Source organism: Salmo trutta, chromosome 12, assembly GCF_901001165.1.
Source record: "Salmo trutta chromosome 12, fSalTru1.1, whole genome shotgun sequence".
NCBI lineage: Eukaryota > Metazoa > Chordata > Actinopteri > Salmoniformes > Salmonidae > Salmo > Salmo trutta.
Window position 1 is genome coordinate 2,002,603 of NC_042968.1, and position 19,073 is coordinate 2,021,675.

At 43.9% G+C, this 19,073-nt stretch overlaps 1 protein-coding gene across 2 annotated transcripts in view; it reads left to right on the forward strand.

Moving 5' to 3' along the window:
- The window catches only part of LOC115202803 (MAM domain-containing glycosylphosphatidylinositol anchor protein 1), a 443,101-nt gene that overhangs the window by 409,506 nt on the left and 14,522 nt on the right, over nt 1–19,073 (forward strand). For both annotated transcript variants that reach the window (XM_029766841.1, XM_029766842.1), the window contains exon 18: nt 18,420–18,528. In XM_029766841.1, the coding sequence (XP_029622701.1) occupies nt 18,420–18,528 (109 nt within the window). The remainder of the gene's footprint in view (nt 1–18,419; nt 18,529–19,073) is intronic.

Below are 19,073 nucleotides of genomic sequence, written 5' to 3' on the forward strand. Positions count from 1 at the left end.
TCTCCCTCGGCCACAGCACTGAGACCAAATTAAACCCGATCGTTCCACATTGGTTTGGTTTGTAGGTCCCATAGTCTCAAGACCAAAGAATGGTAGCTTTAGCAGCAAGGCGCGCGCTCACACACAGACACACACAAAAACACACACATGCCTAGACACACACACATGCTTGGACATACACAAATGCATAGACATTCACACACACACACACACACACACACACACACACACACACACACACACACACACACACACACACACACACACACACACACACACACATACTCCCAGTCTCCTGCCCCCTTCAGCAATTAGTTATGACAGGTCAATTACCAGGAATATTTATGAGGTAGACAGAGCCTCCTCGTTGTTTTCGTAATGATTCCAGATACAGTGTGTGTGTGTGTGTGAGGAAAAATGGAATCGATGATGAATGCACTGAGAAGAACAGGAAGAGGGCTGGAGGGGGGGTCAGATTGCTTGCTTGGGTGTGTAATTTGTTATGCCTGCGCGACAACATGTTGTTCCATTCAGTTTCCTGTTTGCAAACAGTTTTAAATTAATTTAACCATGCGAAGTCAGGGTCAAGTTCCTCAGCATGGTCCGACAAATGAATTAACATAAATCCTCAGCTCGCATTCAGCTTTAAAAACATTTATAAACGCAATGCAACAATTTCAAAGATTTTACTGAGTTACAGTTCACATTGTGGTCAACTGTGGGGTATTGGGTTGAGCGCACAGAGATGGACACAGAGAGGTTCTAGTCAGAAAACACGATTTCACTAGGCAACAAAAAATAAACTTAACCCTTTAGCGGGATACAATCCCGCTAAAGGGATTGGTTGGACAACAACCAGTGAGATAGCACGGCGCAAAATTCAAAACAAAATAATCTCAAAATTAAAATTCAAGTCTTATATGGCATTTTAAAGATACTCTACTCGTTAATCCAATCACATTGTCCGATTTCAAAAAGGCATAGCATAGCACCTTAGCAAAAAAAAAAGCAATTTTCCAAGCACGGATAGCCATCACAAAACCAGATATACAGCTAAAATTAAGCACTAACCTTTGACGATCTTCATCAGATGACACTCCTAGGACATCATGTTAGACAATACATGCATTTTTTGTTCGATCAAGTTTATATTTATATCCAAAAACCCAATTTTTACATTGGCGCGTGACGTTCAGAAAATGTTTTCTCCCCATAACCACCGGTGAACAGGAACATTTAATTTACAGAAGAACTCATAAACGTTGACAAAATTTATAACAATTATTTAAAGAATTAGAGATAATCTACTCCTTTATGCAACCACTTTGTCACATTTCAAAATAACTTTACGGAAAAAGCACATTGTTCAATATTCTGAGTACAGAACTTAGCCTTCAATGCTAAGCTATACAGTTAGCCTACAACCACGACGTCGACACATCTCTAAAAATATGTTTGAAATATTTACTTACCTTTGCTGATCTTCGGCGGAATGCACTCAGATGGGCACCCACTTCCACAAGCAATGTTCATTTGTTCTGCAAAGTCCATCATTTATGTCCAAATACATCCATTTTGTTGACCCATCCAGAACACTTTACAATGCCATGTGGCGTGGACGAAATGTTCAAAGTTCCATTACCGTTTGTAGAAACACGTCAAACGATGTTTACAATTAATCCTTTAGGGTATTTTTTTACGTAAAATTGCAATAATTTTACAACCGGGCAATAGGTATTCATCCCAGATGAAAAATAAAAAAACAACAAAGTCATGTACACGCGCATCATAAGACACCTGTCCTCAGACTGGCCAGTGATTGACTGAGCCACAATTTTCTTCCCGGTAACAGGTGATGGTAAAAACCAGTTTCTAAAGATTGTTGACAGCCAATGGAAGAGTTAGGAGGTGCAACGTAAATCCTATGTCACTGTAGTTTTTCAAGGGATTCAAAAGAAAAACTACATTTCTAATTTCTGTCGATGCCATCGATTCATACTGGAACCATCGGAGGGACCGTCTTGGTGTTTGCCTAACAGGAGGTGACGTAACTCACCATCCGGGTTACCCCTGAGCTGGTGTCCCGGCTTGCCGCACTCATAGCAGCGCCTCTGATCTGGGTCTAGCAGCAGACGTCATCGTCAGTTCGGGTCTCCCTCCCGCTTCACGGCCTTGGCTGGTTTCGTCCAGGCCCCCTTCAGCTCATAGCCTCTCTCTGTGCTTTCCATCCCCCACCCCGCATCCGCTCTCTCCGCCCGGGCCACTTTAAGCAGGTCCTGGGTGTTCTGGTGGGTTTCCACCACAGTCAACAAATCCTACAGGCTTTGGGGGTTCTGCATGCTCACTGCCTTCTTCATTTTGTAGGGGAGGGCCCGAAGGTACCTATCCAGGAAAACCTTACCAATTATCTGAAGGGACGGTATGTCGGTCAGTAGCCAGCCCTTGGTAAGACACACCAGGTCGCTCATCTGAGCACAGGGAGAGTTGGTAGAGTTAAAGGCCCAGTCATGGACCAGATGTGCAAGGCTGAATCCGTAACAGCTCAGGATCTTGCATTTGAGTCCCTCATAATTCACTGCCTGGTCAGCATTCAAGTCAAAATAGGCCTTCTGGGCCTTCCCGGAGAGGTAGGCTGCCAAAAGGCTGGCCCACTTGGGTTTGGGCTACCCTTCCCGCTGCACTGTCCTCTTGAAGGTGCACAAATACGTCTCCACATCATCTTCCTCCCTTAGCTTGACCAGAAACTGATTCGTGCTAACCTCCTAAGCCGTACCACCTTTCAGCTAGGCTACCTCTACTACCAGTCAGAGGTTTTGTTGGTGCTGCTCCTCCAGCGCTTGCTCCTGGAGAGCCTGTTGCTTTTGTGGGTGAGAATAAACTGAGCCACCAGTTCCTACATGATTATCTCTGTACACTCGACCCCACAGCACCAAAAGATACTGAGTTGCCCGCATTCTCCACCATATGTGATAAACCGTGGGGTGTTGGGTTGAGGGCACAGGGATGGACACAGAGAAAGGGAGGTTCTAGTCAGAAAACACGACTTTCCTAGGCAACAAAAAATAAAAGAAAAAACAAATAACTAAGGGTTGGCTCGGTTCTTCTTCTCATATTCGGCTTTGTGCTCCCGGGAGCTTCATCCCCCTCTGTCGACTCACTCCTTGCCTCTTTTTCTCTCCTGCGGTGTGCCACGGTGCTCCATTTACGTGGCCTGCACAGCTGGTTGGCACTCCCCCCTAATTACCAGGTACTCCCAGCAGAAGGAGCCAACGTTGCGACACGTATCTCCCCTCTATCACCAACCCCTGGGGTAGACCTCCCGGGATACCACAATATGAGGAAGTCAGTCAATTGAAATTAATTCATTAGGCCCTAATTTATGGATTTCACATGACCGGGAATACAGATTTGCATCTCTTTGTCACAAATACCTTTAAAAAAAGGTAGGGGCATGGATCAGAAAACCAGTCAGTATCTGGTGTGACCACTATTTGACCCATGCTTGCGCGATACATCTCCTTCACGTAGAGTGGATGAGGCTGTTGATTGTGGCCTGTGCAATGTTGTCCCACAACTCTTTAGTTTCTGTACGAAGTTGCTAGATATTGGCAGAAACTGGAACCGGCTGTCGTACACGTTGATCCAGAGCATCCCAAACATGCTCAATGTCTGGTGAGTATGCAGGCCATGGAAGAACTACGAAATGTTCAGCTTCCAGGAATTGTGTACAGATATGCGGTTGTGCATTTTCATGCTGAAACATGAGGTGATGGCAGGGGGATGAATAGCATGACAATGGGCCTCAGTATCTCATCACAGTATCTCTGTGCATTCAAATTGTCATCGAAAAAAGGCAATCGTGTTTATTGTCTATAGCTTATACCTGGCCATACCATAATCCCACCGCCACCACGGAGCTCTCTGACAACGTTGACATTAGCAAACCACTCGCCCACTCGCCTACATGTCTGCCATCTGCCCAGTACAGTTGAAACCGGGATTCATCTGTGAAGAGCATACTTTCCTAACATGCCAGTGGTCATCGAAGGTGAGTATTTGCCCACTGATGTCGGTTACGACGCCGAACTGCAGTCAGGTCAAGACCCTAGTGAGGAAGACAAGCACGCAGATGAGCTTCCCTGAGACGGTTTCTGACAGCTTGTGCAGAAATTCTTCGGTTGTGCAAACCCACAGTTTCATCAGCTGTCCAGGTGGCTGGTCTCAGATGATCACGCAGGTGAAGAAGCCGGATGTGGAGGTCCTGGGCTGATGTGGTTACACATGGTCTACGGTTGTGAGGCCGGTTGGACGTACTGCCAAATTGGCATTGTGTTTTGTGACAAGAATGCACATTTTAGAGTGGCCTTTTATTGTCACCAGCACAAGGTGAACCTGTGTAATGATCATGCTGTTTTAGAAGCTTATTGATATGCCACACCTGTCAGGTGGATGGATGATCTTGGCAAATGAGAAATGCTCACTAACAGGGATGTAAACTCATTTGTGCACAAAATCTGAGAAATAAGCTTTTTGTGTGTATGAAACATTTCTGGGATCTTTCATTTCAGTTCATGAAACATGGGACCAACACTTTACATGTTGCTTTTACATTTGTGTTTATATATTCCCACGCCACCTACCTCACACAACACCACACCTCAAGGACTCGACTTCACACAGACAAATTTGTTTTTTACAGGGGCACCTTTAGTGTCTTTAGCGTTTGTGGGGGGAGAAAAGTGTTGTGTCCCAAATGGCACCCCCTTCCCTTTATAGTGCACAACTTTTGACCAGGGCCCTATGGGTCTTAGTCATAAGTACTGGACTACATAGGGAAGAGGGTGCCATTTGGGACACAGTATTCTTTCTTCTCCTTTCTGTGTAGTGTGGGTTTAAACTGCAAATTGGGCCCGACGCTGTCTTGGCCGATAATGAATAGAAGTATAAGTCATTAATAAAGCACCGCTTCCTTCTTTCAACACTTGTTTAAAGATTCATATTCATCCCCCTCTCCACTCCTACACCATTTGTTTTTGACAGCGGAGAGGAGGGGTGTCGGAAAGGGGGTGGGTTGGTGAAGAGGGTGGAGATGAGGGAGTAGAGGTGTTGGCTACATAGCAAATCAGGGGTTTTGTTTTTGTGTGTTCTTGTTTTCTGATCGCTGTGTCTCAATCACTAGTACATACTTGCGCCTCTCCTCACCTTACTATCGTCCACAATCATATAACATTAGGTTCGTTGATGTTAGTTGTGCTTCCTCTTTGGTGTAGATGTTCAATAGTGGGACTGAATCAAAAGTTGTTAATTAGTAAGACGTTTACATGAACTAGTTAGACATTTACATGAATGTGACTTTTCAATAATAATTTATGTTTCCGCTATCATAAACACAATATCACTTATATGATACTTCAGTGCCTCCACACCCAACTGCCACTATCCTTGTGTTTGGGCAGAAGGGAGGGCAAGGGACATTGAGTCCAGACTGAAGCCAAATTACAATTCTCCCCCATCTCATTGAAGTGTTCACACGTTTACTTTCCCTCAAGGATTTACAAGCATTGGATCGTATGAGACATATGGTAGACACTACACCAGGGCTCTCCAACCCTGTTCCTGGAGAGCTACCATCCTGTAGGTTTTCACTCCAGCTCTATCTAGCACACCTGATTCTAATAATTAGCTGGTTGATAAATTGAACCAGGTGAGTTACAACTGGGGTTGGAGCGAAAATATATAGGAAGGGAGCTCTCCAGGAACAGGGTCGGAGACCCCTGATCTACCCCAATGATTCTCAACCTGAGGTACTAGTTCCCCCAGGGGTTCCTGGTCTATCCACATGGGGTACTTGGAAGACATAATAACCATCAGTTGCACATGAGAGGGTACTTCGGGCAAAACAGAATGTGATTGGGGGTACAGTAAGCAAAACAGGTTGAGAACCACTAATCCACACCAAACCAATGATTTGAAATCATCAAGGGGAAGTGAACGAGTGCACACTTAAGGGAGAAGGTATCTTAGAGATTAAATGCGTTGGGCTCGTAAACAAAAGTTCGCTGGTTCAATCCCGAGCCGACAAGGTGAAAAGTGTGTTGATATGACCTTGAGCAAGGCACTTAACCCTAATTGCTTCTGTACGTCGCTCTGTATTCAAGCATCTGCTAAATTATGTAAATGTAGAACAGGACAGAATCTCCTCAATATTAGAATTGGGCTTGAGTCCAGTCCACAGCGCCTCACTCTGCATCCTCTCAGCAGAGCTCCTCTGCTGCTAAAGTGGGCCTACAGTACCTTCACAAAGTATTCACACCCCTTGACTTTTTCCACATTTCGTTGTGTTACACAGCAGGATTAAAATGGATTTAATGTGGGGGGTCAACGATCTACACAAAATACTCGCTAATGTCAAAGAGGAAGAAAACATGTAAAACATTTATGAAAAATAAAACACTTATATCTTGATAAGATAAGTATTCAACCCCCTGAGTCTTTACAGTGCCTTCGGAAAGTATTCAGAACCCTTGCTATGAGACTCGAAATTGAGCTCAGGTGCATCCTGTTTCCATTGATTATCAATAGAAACAGAGTTGTTTCTACAACATGATTGGGGACTACCTGTGGTAAATTGAATTGATTGGACATGATTTAGAAAGGCACACACCTGTCTATATAAGGTCCCACAGTTGACAGTGCATGTCAGAGCTAAAACCAAGCCATGAGGTTGAAGGAATTGTCCATAGAGCTCCGAGACAGGATTGTGTTGAGGCACAGATCTGGGGAAGGCTACCAAAAAATGTCTGCAGCATTGAAGGTCCCAAAGAACACGGTGGCCTCCATCAATCTTAAATGGAAGAAGTTTGGAACCAATAAGACTCTTCCCAGAGTGGTCCACCCGGCCAAACTGAGCAATCGGGGGAGAAGTGCCTTGGTCAGGTAGGTGACCAAGAACCCCATGGTCACTCTGACAGAGCTCTAGAGTTCCTCTGTGGAGATGGAATAATCTTCCAGAATGACAACCATCTCTGCAGCACTCCACCTATCAGGCCTTTATGGTAGAGTGGCCAGACGGAAACCACTCCTCAGTAAAAGACAAATGACAGCCCGCTTGGAGTTTGCCAAAAGGCGCCTATGAGAAACAAGATTCTCTGGTCTGATGAAACCAAGATTGAACTCTTTGGCCTGAATGCCAAGCGTCAAGTCTAGATGAAACCTGGCACCATCCTTACGGTGAAGCATGGTGATGGCAGCATCACGCAGTGGGGATGTTTTTTCAGTGGCATGGACTGGGAGACTAGTCAGGATCAAGGCAAAGTTGAACGGAGAAAAGTTCAGAGAGAACCTTTCCTACAGGAAATAAGACTACAAATACAGCTCGTCACGGACACTGACATCACGCTTCCAGACAAACTAAAAACCTTCTTTGCCTGCTAACAAAGACTGCGTCCCAACCTGCTACTTCTCCGTGGCTGACGTGAGTAAAACATTTAAACTTGTTAACCCACTCAAGGCTGCTGGCTAGATGGCATCCCTAGCCACGTCCTCAGAGCATGTGTAGACCAGCTGGTTGGTGTGTTTATGGACATATTTAATCACTCCCTATCCCAGTTTGTTGTTCCCACATGCTTCAAGATGGCTACCATTGTTCCTGTACCCAAAAAGTAAAAGATAACTGAACTAAATGACTTCCGCCCCATAGCACTCACGTCTGTCATCAGGAAGTGCTTTGAGAAGCTAGTCAATGATCGTATCACCGCCACCTTGCCGGCCACTTCAGTTTGCATACCGCCCAAACAGGTCCACAGATGATGCAATCACCATAACACTGCACACTGCCCTATCCCATCTGAACAAAAGGAATACCTATGTAAGAATGCTGTTCATTGACTACAGCTCAGCATTCAACACCATAGTACCCTCCAAGTTCATCATCAAGCTGGAGGCCCTGGGTCTCAACCCTGCCCTGTGCAACTGGGTCCTGGACTTTCTGACAGGCCACCACCAGGTGGTGAAGGTAGGAAACAACATTTCCACTTTGCTGACGCTCAACACTGGGGCCCCACAAGGGTGTATGCTCAGCCCTCTCCTGTACTCCCTGTTCACCATGACTGTGTGGCCATGCACGCCTCCAACTCAATCATCAAGTTTGCAGACGACACAACATTGACTTGGCTTGATCACCAACAACAACGAGATAGCCTACAGGGAGGAGGTGAGGGAACTCGGAGTGTGGTGTCAGGAAAACAACCTCTCAGTCAACATCTACAAAAAAAAGGAGATGATCGTGGACTTCAGGAAACAGCAGAGGGAGCACCCCCCTATCCAAATCGAAGGGACAGCAGTGGAGAAGGTGGAAAGTTTTAAGTTCCTGGGCATACACATCACTGACAAACTGAAATGATTCACCCACACAAACAGTTGTGGTGAAGAAGGCGCAACAGCACATCTTCAACCTCAGGAGGCTGAAGAAATGTGTCTTGACACCCAAAACCCTGACAAACTTTTACAGATGCACAATCGAGAGCATCCTGTCAGGCTATATCACAGCCTGGTACAGCAACTGCACCGCCCTCAACCACAAGGCTCTCCAGAGGGTGGTGCGGTCTGTCCAACACTTCACTGGGGGCAAACTACCTGCCCTCCATGGCACATCCAGCACCCGATGTCACAGGAAGGCCAAAAAGATCATCAAGGACAACAACCACCTGAGCCACTGCCTGTTCACACCGTTATCATCCAGAAGGTGAGGTCAGTACAGGTGCATCAAAGCTGGGACCGAGAGATTGAAAAACAGCTCCAGGCCATCAGACTGCTAAACAACAATCACTAACTCAGAGAGGCTGCTGCCTACATTGAGACCCAATCACTGGACACTTTAATAAATGGATCACTAGTTACTTTAACCTGTTTAGGATAGGGGGCAGTATTTTCACGACCGGATGAAAAACGTACCCGATTTAAACTGGTTACTACTCTTGCTCAGAAATGAGAATATGCATAGTATTAGTAGATTTGGATATAAAACACTCTGAAGTTTCTAAAACTGTTTGAATGGTGTCTGTGAGTATAACAGAACTCATATGGCAGGCAAAAACCTGAGAAAATTCCAAGCAGGAAGTGGAATGTCTGAGAATTGTAGTTCTTCTTTTGATTCTCTATCGAAACTACAGTATCTGTGGGGTTACGTTGCACTTTCTAAAGCTAAGGTAAATAATGCCACTTTAATAATGTTTCATATCTTACATTGCTCATATCATATATATATATATATATATATATATATATATATACTGTATTTTATACAATCTACTGCACCTTGCTTATGCCGCTCGGCCATCGCTCATCCATATACTTATATGTACATTTTCTTATTCACCACTTTAGATTTGTGTGTATTAGGTAGTTGTTGGGGAATTGTTATATTACTTGTTAGATATTACTGCATAGTCGGAACTAGAAGCACAAGCATTTCGCTACACTCGCATTAACATCTGCTAACCATGTATATGTGACCAATAAAATTTGATTTGACAATGAAGGGGTTGAATACTTATTGACTTAATACATTTCAGCTTTACATTTTTTTATTAATTTGTAAAAATTCATTAAAACATAATTCCGCTTTGGCATTATGAGGTATTGTGTGTAGGCCAGTGACCCAAAAAACTGAATTCAATCAATTTTAAATTCAGGCTGTAATACAACTAAGTGTGGAAAAAGTCAGGGGATGTGAATACTTTGAATGCACTCTACATTCCATAACATTACAAATTGAGATATTGAATAACGCAAACAAAACAGACTTGATCTGAGCACTGGCAAGTGGTGGGATGCTTGTACGAAGGCTTTGTAATAGTCTCTCTTTCTTCCACTTTCTCTCTTGTATCAGACAGACTTCCCGTACTGTAGGTTGCCAGCAATGGAGCTGAGGAAAAACACCTCCTTTACCTCCCTCCCTTGTACTTTCTTTCTTTTCTGCTCTGTCAGACACTTGTTTTCTCACCAATCAATGATAATGACTGAGAAGGGCTCCTTCCGACAGTGGGAATTTACCCAAGTCGGCGTTGTTTTTGTTTTTTACTGTTTGGGCTCTCTGGTTTTATTTGCCTATTTGGCTATATCTGTCTCCTTCGATCCTCGACTGCAGCGTATATTAAGTGGACATTTAATAAGTTAATGGGGCAAACTGTGATTGCGACATCCATTGTTGCACTTAATTTATTGCCAAATATAATATCTGGCCATTGATACTTGAAGGGTATAACTTAAATGCCTAATGAGCTTAGTTCAACTGTCTCAAAGTTCCAACCAACGGGACATTAAAAACTGTAATATCTTATGTTTCACCGAGTACTGGCTGAACGACGACACTTCCGCCTGGTATGGCTAATGCTTGGCTTCCAACTATAAGTTGCTACAGACGGTAATGCGTACAGCCCAGTACAACACTGGGGCCAAGCTTCCTGTCATCCAGGACCTATTTACTAGGCAGTCTCAGAGGAAGGCCCAACAAATTGTCAAAGACTCCAGTCACCTAAGTCATAGACTGTTCTCTCTGCTACCGCACTGCAAGCGGTGCCGGAGTGTCAAGTCTAGACCTAAAGGCTCCTTAACAGCTTCTACCCCCACGCCATAAGACTGCTGTGTTATGTGTGGCATAGCAGGTGAACCCAAGTGCAGACTCAGACAAGGAGACCGGGACATGGTAAATAAGATATTTATTGAAAAGTGGGGGGGTGCAGGCCAGGGGAAGCTTGGATGGGTAGCTGGGAACCAGGAACTGAGGCAAGGGGAGTAGGGGCAGGGTAAGCAGGTCTGGAGCGGAATCCAAGGAAGCAGTAGAGCGGGGGTCCAGGACAGGGAAGCAGGACTGACGAGACAAGGGACTGGAGAGAGGAACCAGTCAGAGCGGACGGAACTGTAGCAGAGAGAAGCGCAGCGTCAGGCTAAGGAGGAACAGGCACAACAGGATAACAAGATCTATGCTGGAACAAATGGCTTCAAACGCAGACTGACTGTGCAGAGGCTACGGACTGGCAGCATGGAAGTGGCAGGGCTGAGTATTTGTAGAGGTCTTGATTATGGAACAGATTACAGCTGGTGGCTATCTGTTCTGCTTCCAGCACACCTGTCTCAACTCACACAATCACATACACCCACACAGAGAGAGAGAGGGAGAGAGCACTGGGGGTGTGGTGGCAGGTTAGGGAGACATAGGATGAAAAGTAGAGGGCGTGGCAGGAGCAGATGTAACATGCTGAACAACTAAACTAATCAAGTGGCCACCCGGACTATTTACATTGAACGTCCCCCTTTTGTTTTTACACTGCTGCTACTCGCTGTTTATTATCTATGCATAGTCACTTCACAAATTACCTCGATTAACCTGTACGCCCGCACATTGACTCGGTATTGGTACCCCCTGTATATAGCCTCCACATTGACTCGGTACCCCCTGTATATAGCCTCGTTATTGTTATGTACATTTCTTGTTACTTTTTGATTTATTAGATTTTTTTATTTTAGTTTATTTAGTCAATATTTTATTAACTCTATTTCTTGAACTGCATTGTTGGTTAAGGACTTGTAAGTAAGGTCTACACCTGTTGTAGTCGGCAGATGTGAAAAATACAATTTCATTTGATTTGAAATACTACCCCATCAGAACCCAACATATAAGCTTGTTTTACTGTAAACAATGTAATCATAACCAAACACTGTATAGCTTTAAAATATGGGTAAAACTACAAGTTTTATCTTATGGGTGGTCTGTCCTTGCATTCATAGCTCTGTCTATGAATTTGAGAGTGGTTGCATTTCTATAGCCCTATCCCTCAGCTGTTTACCAAAAAAGGTTGGTAGATGACCGCGTTGTTGTTTTTTTTTATCCTGAATTGCCCCTTTAAGGGTTTGTTCCCTCAATGCTAGATGTAAGAAAAAATGCAATTATATCCACTTTGAGGCTAGCCTCACATATTGCAGTATCAGCCGGTATTGAGTGGAGCGGAGCGGAGGCAAGTTGTTAGGAAGCAAAGTGTATGTCTTTGTCCGAAGAGACTACATATATCTCGGATTCGATCTAATGGAAGCAGTTAGTATAAATAAACCTTCACAGATAGTAGAGGAGTTCATCTGAGAGAGAAAGAGTTTGAGCAGGAGAGAGAAGTCAATGAGTTGCATTAGGGTCTGGCACACAAATTTCACTTTTTCCTCATAAATGAGTCACGCAAGAAAGACTTTGTGCAAGCATTGTTTTGTTTTTCAACATTAGACCAAGTCTGACACTTTCATTCATGTGTTTCGGAACACATACAAAGAGGTTTTTTCGTCAGGATTTTCTACAGTACCTGTCTTTCCCTCTCCTCCTCTCCATTGCAACTCTTCCCCAGGTTGTTGCTGTAGAAGAAAATGGTGGTGCAAGTCGGGAGAACGGTTGGAGAATGTGTATATCTGGTAAAATAAGGGTTAATAAATCCTTCCAGCCTCATTTCAGTCTGACACGTTGTGTCGTTAGTATTTTCATAAATACAATATAGCAACATTCTTTGTTGATTAGCATGGATAACCCAATCAATGACTCAACAATTTAGGGATCTCGTACTGACAGCTTACCCGCTGAGACTGGCAGTGCCATGCAGGAAGATTAGATAAACGTTGGCAGCCATCTTTATTCATGACACCAATTATGAATTATGTAGTATCAGACTAATAACATAGGGCTAATTATGTTATGTAAAATTGGAAGCTGTTTCATGGCAAGGAAATAATGATTCAAGACAGAAAATGATTTAATAGAGTTGGTCAACAGTTGTACTGTATAATAAAGAGAGAGAGAGATGGCTTTTACAGTGCATTCGGAAAGTATTCAGACCACTTTACTTTTTCCATATTTTGTTATGTTAGTCTTATTCTAAAATGGATTAAATTGTTTTTTCCCCTCATCAATCTACACACAATACCCCATAATGACAAAGCAAAAACAGGTTTTTCGAAATGTGTGCATATGTTTAAAATAAAAAAAACAGCCTAGAGTGTTCTTAGGTATGATGCTAGAAGCTTCCCTGTATTTGGGGAGTTTCTCCCATTCTTCTCTGCAGATCCTCTCAAGCTATGTCAGGTTGGATGGGGAGCGTCGCTGCACAGCTATTTTCAGGTCTCTCCAGAGATGTTCGATCGGGTTCAAGTCCGGGCTCTGGCTGGGCCACTCAAGGACATTCAGAGACTTGTCCCAAAGCCACTCCTGTGTTGTCTTGGCTGTGTGCTTATGGTTGTGGTCCTGTTGGAAGTTTAACCTTAGCCCCTGTCTGAGGTCCTGAGAGCTCTGGAGCAGGTTTTCATCAAGGATCTCTCGGTACTCTTTGCTCCATTCATCTTTCCCTCAATCCAGATGAGTATCCCTGCCCCTGAAAAACATTCCCACAGCATGATCCTGACTAGTCTCCCAGTCCATGCCGCTGAAAAACATCCCCACTGCGTGATGCTGCCATCACCATGCTTCACCGTAAGGATGGTGCCAGGTTTCATCCAGACTTGACGCTTGGCATTCAGGCCAAAGAGTTCAATCTTGGTTTCATCAGACCAGAGAATCTTGTTTCTCACGGTCTGAGAGTCCTTTGGGTGCCTTTTGGAAAACTCCAAGCGGGCTGTCATGTGCCTTTTACTGAGGAGTGGTTTCCGTCTGGCCACTCTACCATAAAGGCCTGATTGGTGGAGTGCTGCAGAGATGGTCATTCTTCTGGAAGGTTCTCCCATCTCCACAGAGGAACGATGCCGCTCTGTCTGAGTGACCATGGGTTTCTTGGTCACCTACCTGACCAAGGCCCTTCTCCCCCGATTGCTGTTTGGCCGGGCGGCCAGCTCTAGGAAGAGTGTTGGTGGTTCCAAACTACTTCCATTTAAGAATGATGGAGGCCACTCTTGGGGACCTTCAATGATGCAGAAATGTTTGGTACCCTTCCCTCAGGTGGACTCCAATCAAGTTGTAGAAACATCTCAAGGATGACCAATGGAAACAGGATGCACCTGAGCTCAATTTCGAGTCTCAAATCAAAGGGTCAGAATAAGGAATTTCGTATTTTTATGCATTTGCAAAAAATTCTAAGCCTGTTTTTCGCTTTGTCATTATGTGGTATTGAGTGTAGGTTGATGAGGAAATATGTTGATTTAATCCATTTTGAAATAAGGCTGTAATGTAACAAAATGTGGAAAAAGGGAAGGGGTCTGAATACTTTCCAAATGCAGTGTACATATTCATTCCTCGCAATACAATGAACAGATTTAATTTCCAATCCGTCTTCTTGATAAATAAAAGTCAGACTGGGTTAAAATACTATTTCAAATACTTTATCTGTGCTTGATTGAGATTGCCTGGCTTGATGGAGCAATGGAATAGTAACAGAAATGTAAACCCAGCCCATTTTGGCAGGCTAGAGCAAAGAATTTTAAACAATTTCAAATAGTATTTGAACTCATGTCTGCTTAGAGTATAACATTTAAAGAATATGAGAGTAAAATGGTTTTGTTGAAAGTGAAGCATACTGTACTGCCAACCCAAACTCGAGATGAAAATGACTGTAAGCCTACTGGTCATTACTGCAGGCAAGAGATTATGACCTAGCTGGCATGTACTGTCGTCAACTACTGCTCATCTCTGTCATGGCTATGGTTGCCTACTTATGCACAGAAATTAATAACAATTGGCATCACACTAGGCTGATCATTTCACTTTCGGCACATCTTTTGATGTTGTGTTAAATCGCAACCTGCTTGTCACTACACATTCAATAAACAGTCTATAATAGCCGTGATGTTAGCGAGGATTCACCAAAAAGACTATTGCTAAAAATACAGGTTACTCCCCAAAGCAACTTGCAAGCAGAAACAAATGTCTTAAAATGACCGCTATCAAAAATAAAAACATTAAGAAGGATGATGCGAAGAGAAAAGTTGTCTAAACATCTTGGCCGGTTGAGATGACGATTACCCAGAGGCCATCTGTGTTCCTTCCTTCCTGCAGCCAAATGGTGTGCCTCTGGGTTTATTGGAAAACAGGGCAACCCACATTTCTCCCATGCTGCACTGCGCTGTCCTGGGTAGCGTATGTTCTCTCCCTCCTCTTTCTGACTCTCTCTTACTTTCCCTCTCTTTCTCTCTTCCTTTCACTCTCTCTCTTGCTTGCTCTCTATTGCCTCTCTCTTTCTCACTCGCTTTCTCTTCTGCATGTTTACCCCCGCTCTCTCACTTGCTTCCCTTTCTCTCTTACTAGCTTATTCTCTCTTGTGCATGCCCCCCCCCCCCCCCCCCTCTGTCTCTTTCGTTCTTTCCCACACACACAGCACTTCAAAGCGGGGCTCTCTACAGGCTGTTTCCCCCCCTGGCGTATTCTGTGCAGGGCCACAGATCAATGCACTACATTAAAGGTTACAAGTGGAGGCAAAACACCACGTCCACGCCGCCCACTGTACTTCCTGTCAAAGGAAGTGGTACGGCCAGGAACAGGTTGGCACGGCGATGTGAGAGAAGCACTATGGGAATTATAGGGACGGATCCCTCAGGGGGAGGCTGGACGAGAGTAGGAGAGAATGGGGATTGTTTGAAGTGAGTGGATAGCGGCGATTTTGTAATTAGCTCATTGTTAATGGGTGTTGTAAAAAGAAAGTGGGCCACATTGAAATACTTTTAAAATGCATCTTTCCTTCCTTCCTTCCTCGCTTCCTTTCTTCCTTACTCCCTTGAGGTTTAACATATTCTATTGCTACAAATGTATCAGCTCCAGCAGGAAAATACAAAATGAGGAGAGCATAGTAATTAAAACACTTACACACACACACACATTCACACAGCTTGCAAAATCTCACACACACCCCGAACTTTACAAAGACACACATCAATAACGACTAACACACACACACACACACACACACACACACACACACACACACACACACACACACACACACACACACACACACACACACACACACGCACACGCACACACATCCAGCTTTTTAACCATTTAATTCATGAGGGTTTGGCAGCTTTCTTTCTATCTCTCTTCCCTCTCACCCCCTTTCTCTCTTTCTCTTTTATCTCATGTCTCCCTCAATCTTCTCCTTTCTACCTCACTCTCTCTCTCGTGGCCATAGTGCATGTGTATTTGAATGTGTTCGTGCATGTGTGTATACAAGCACGTGTGTGTCTCAGTGTGTGTGCGTGTGCGCATGTGTGTGTTTATGTGTGTCCGTGTATTCAGAGCCCCAGGTGAGGCTCTTCTGCCCTATAATAAATCAGGCTTGCACTTTCGGCAAACGCTGGCCTCTGCCTTTTAGACAAGGAGATTTACAAGAAAGAGCCATGGAAGTGAATACATAAATAAAAATAATAACTAATAGCAAGAGCTGGCCTGCTGCAGACACAAACACACATGCACACAAAGATACAGAATACATTTAGGAGGTGTGTGTTTGTGTGTGCGCACCTTCGGTGTGTGTGTCTGCATATATAACAGTGTGAGTCTAATAATATTGAGTATAATCGAACATCGTGACCAGGCTCTTACGCCTGACACCGCCCGTCCGCCACGGCCCTTCGGCCAATTAGCCTAGCCACCCCTCATACCTTGTTTGCCCTAGCAAGCAAATCAAATCAACCTTCCTCACAAATGAGAAAACTGGCCACATCTATCAGAGTCTCACTCCTCCACTCCCTCCATCCCTGTCAAAGCCTCCTCTCCAGGCTTTCTTTATTTATTCAAAGGAGTCCCTCGTTCAAAGGAGTGTATTCAAGGATTAAATTAGAGAATAGCAGAGAGAGATGCGGCGTCCGCCTGTTTGGCTCCTTCCCTTTGTGTGTAATTGGAGAAGCTCTCTCTCTCTCTCTCTCTGATTCAGTAATAGAGAGTTTCGATTACCTACTCAGCTCTCTGACCACTCTCTCTCCCTCTCCTTCTCCCATCGTCCTCCTCTCTCGCTTTCTTTCTCACTCTCTCACTCTCTCATTCTCTCTCTCGCTCTCTTTCAGTAATAGAGAGAGAGAGAGAATGAGAAAGAAAGTGAGCGAGGAGGAAGTTGTGAGAGGGAGAGAGAGTGGTCAGAGAGCTGAGTGGGTAATCAATGAGTCCCTGGTCAACCACGGGTCAAGAGGCTATACACTAACATGAATGAGCGCACACACACACAACTTTCCGCTCTCACACGAGAAACTTGACTTTCATCATGAAACATGGTTTAGAAGGACAGCAAATGTGCTATCATGATATGAAAACGCCACGTGGAAACTGCCTGGTAGAAAATAATAACAGAATTTGTTGCACTTGAACATAAACAGCAAGCACTTTCTTAATTGAAACGAGAAAACAAAAAATGGATACTGTATATCCATGGCAAATGATTGCGGAAGATTGCAAATACATTAGCCTCCAGTCTGAGTTGAATGCCATTACGGATGAAAGTGTGCTCCTTGTTGTTGTGGTGGCGGTTGTTTTTTCCTTTTTTTCACCAAATGGAATACACTCCATCTTTGATTAGCTCGGTGGGATGGGGTTTGGGGACGCAGCTTTCCACAGTAATTAAGCTGTCAATCCAAAGCAAGGCCTTCTGGGTAAAAACGGCGAGCCGAATGTAAACTTTTCCGAACAGGTGGCCAGGAGATATGAGCAACTGCTCGTTGCTTCCGCCACAATATCTGGCCTAGTTTTTTATTTTTGGACGTTTGTTCTTTCCCCTCCCTTTTTTTCAAATGGCCTCATAACATGGCTTTAGAGAAACTCTGTCACTCTTTTACAATTCTTCATTACTAATTACAGTACTACAGACTGGAATTAAACAGACTATACTAAACAAGTTAAGTGTCTTACCACACACATAGCTATGTGTATTCGGATACCGGGTACCGCAATTTCACACTCTCACAACAAATAGCCTGAAGTCACAGGGCTCTCGTCGCAGGCTCTATTTCCCTACGTGGGAGCGTTGCAAACTAGAGATTGTGATTTTTTTTACCTGGTTTGATGTACTGTACATTGTACAAAATGGCAGCTTTTCAGCAGTTTTTTATTTCTGTATAATAAAAAATTAACCAAGAAGTTGGCTATTTTTCAATGAGGGCCAATGGAGGCGTAATCTAGGGGAATTCCTTCTTATGATGTGAATATCGACTGGGAGTATAGCATAAAGGAGGAAAGTGAGGAAAGTGTTTTGGGAAGTGTTGAAATGTAAAACATATTCGGTATTCTGAGTGTGATAAATCACTTGTAGGTCTGCATATTCTTGAAGCAATTTGTAACAACACTTTGGTGCTATTCACAATGCGAGTCACAAAACACAAGTCACAAAACTGAAGCATTCAAGTACGTCTCCTGAGTAGCAAGTGGAAGTTTATTTTCTATGGAAATACAAGTTTTTTTCTTTTTCCCTGTTCAGGTGATGTTTGAGGCTATTCGGGGATCGGGCTATGAAGGGGACATTGCCATCGATGATGTCTCAGTCACCAAAGGGAAATGCAAGCAGGAGAACTCTGTCTCCAACACAGGTACTGTCTGTATATCACAATGTTACTGTAGGGTGAAGTTTATCCAAGACACTGGTCTTGGGTCAGTTTGCATTTAATTTACATTTGAGTAATTTTGCAGACGCTCTTATCCAGAGCAACTTACAGAAGAGTGAATACATTTTTATACTTTCTCCCCACCCTTTTTTTTTCGTACTGGTCCCCCGTTGGAATTGAACCCACAACCCTGGCGTTGCAAGCAGCATACTATACTAACTGACCACATGGGATATTTCCCCCGCTAATGGTTAGGATTGGAGGAGGGGAAACTGATCCTAGATTTGTACCTAGAGGAAAGACACTGGAGCATTACTGTTCTGCAGGTACACTATATATACAAAGTATGTGGACACCCCTTCAAATAAGTGGATTTGACTATTTCAGTCACACACGTTGCTGACAGGTGTATAAAATCGAGCACACAGCCATGCAATTTCCATAGACAAACATTGGCAATATAATGGCCTTACTGAAGAGCTCAGTGACTTTCAAAGTGGGACCATCATAGGATGCCACCTTTCCAACAA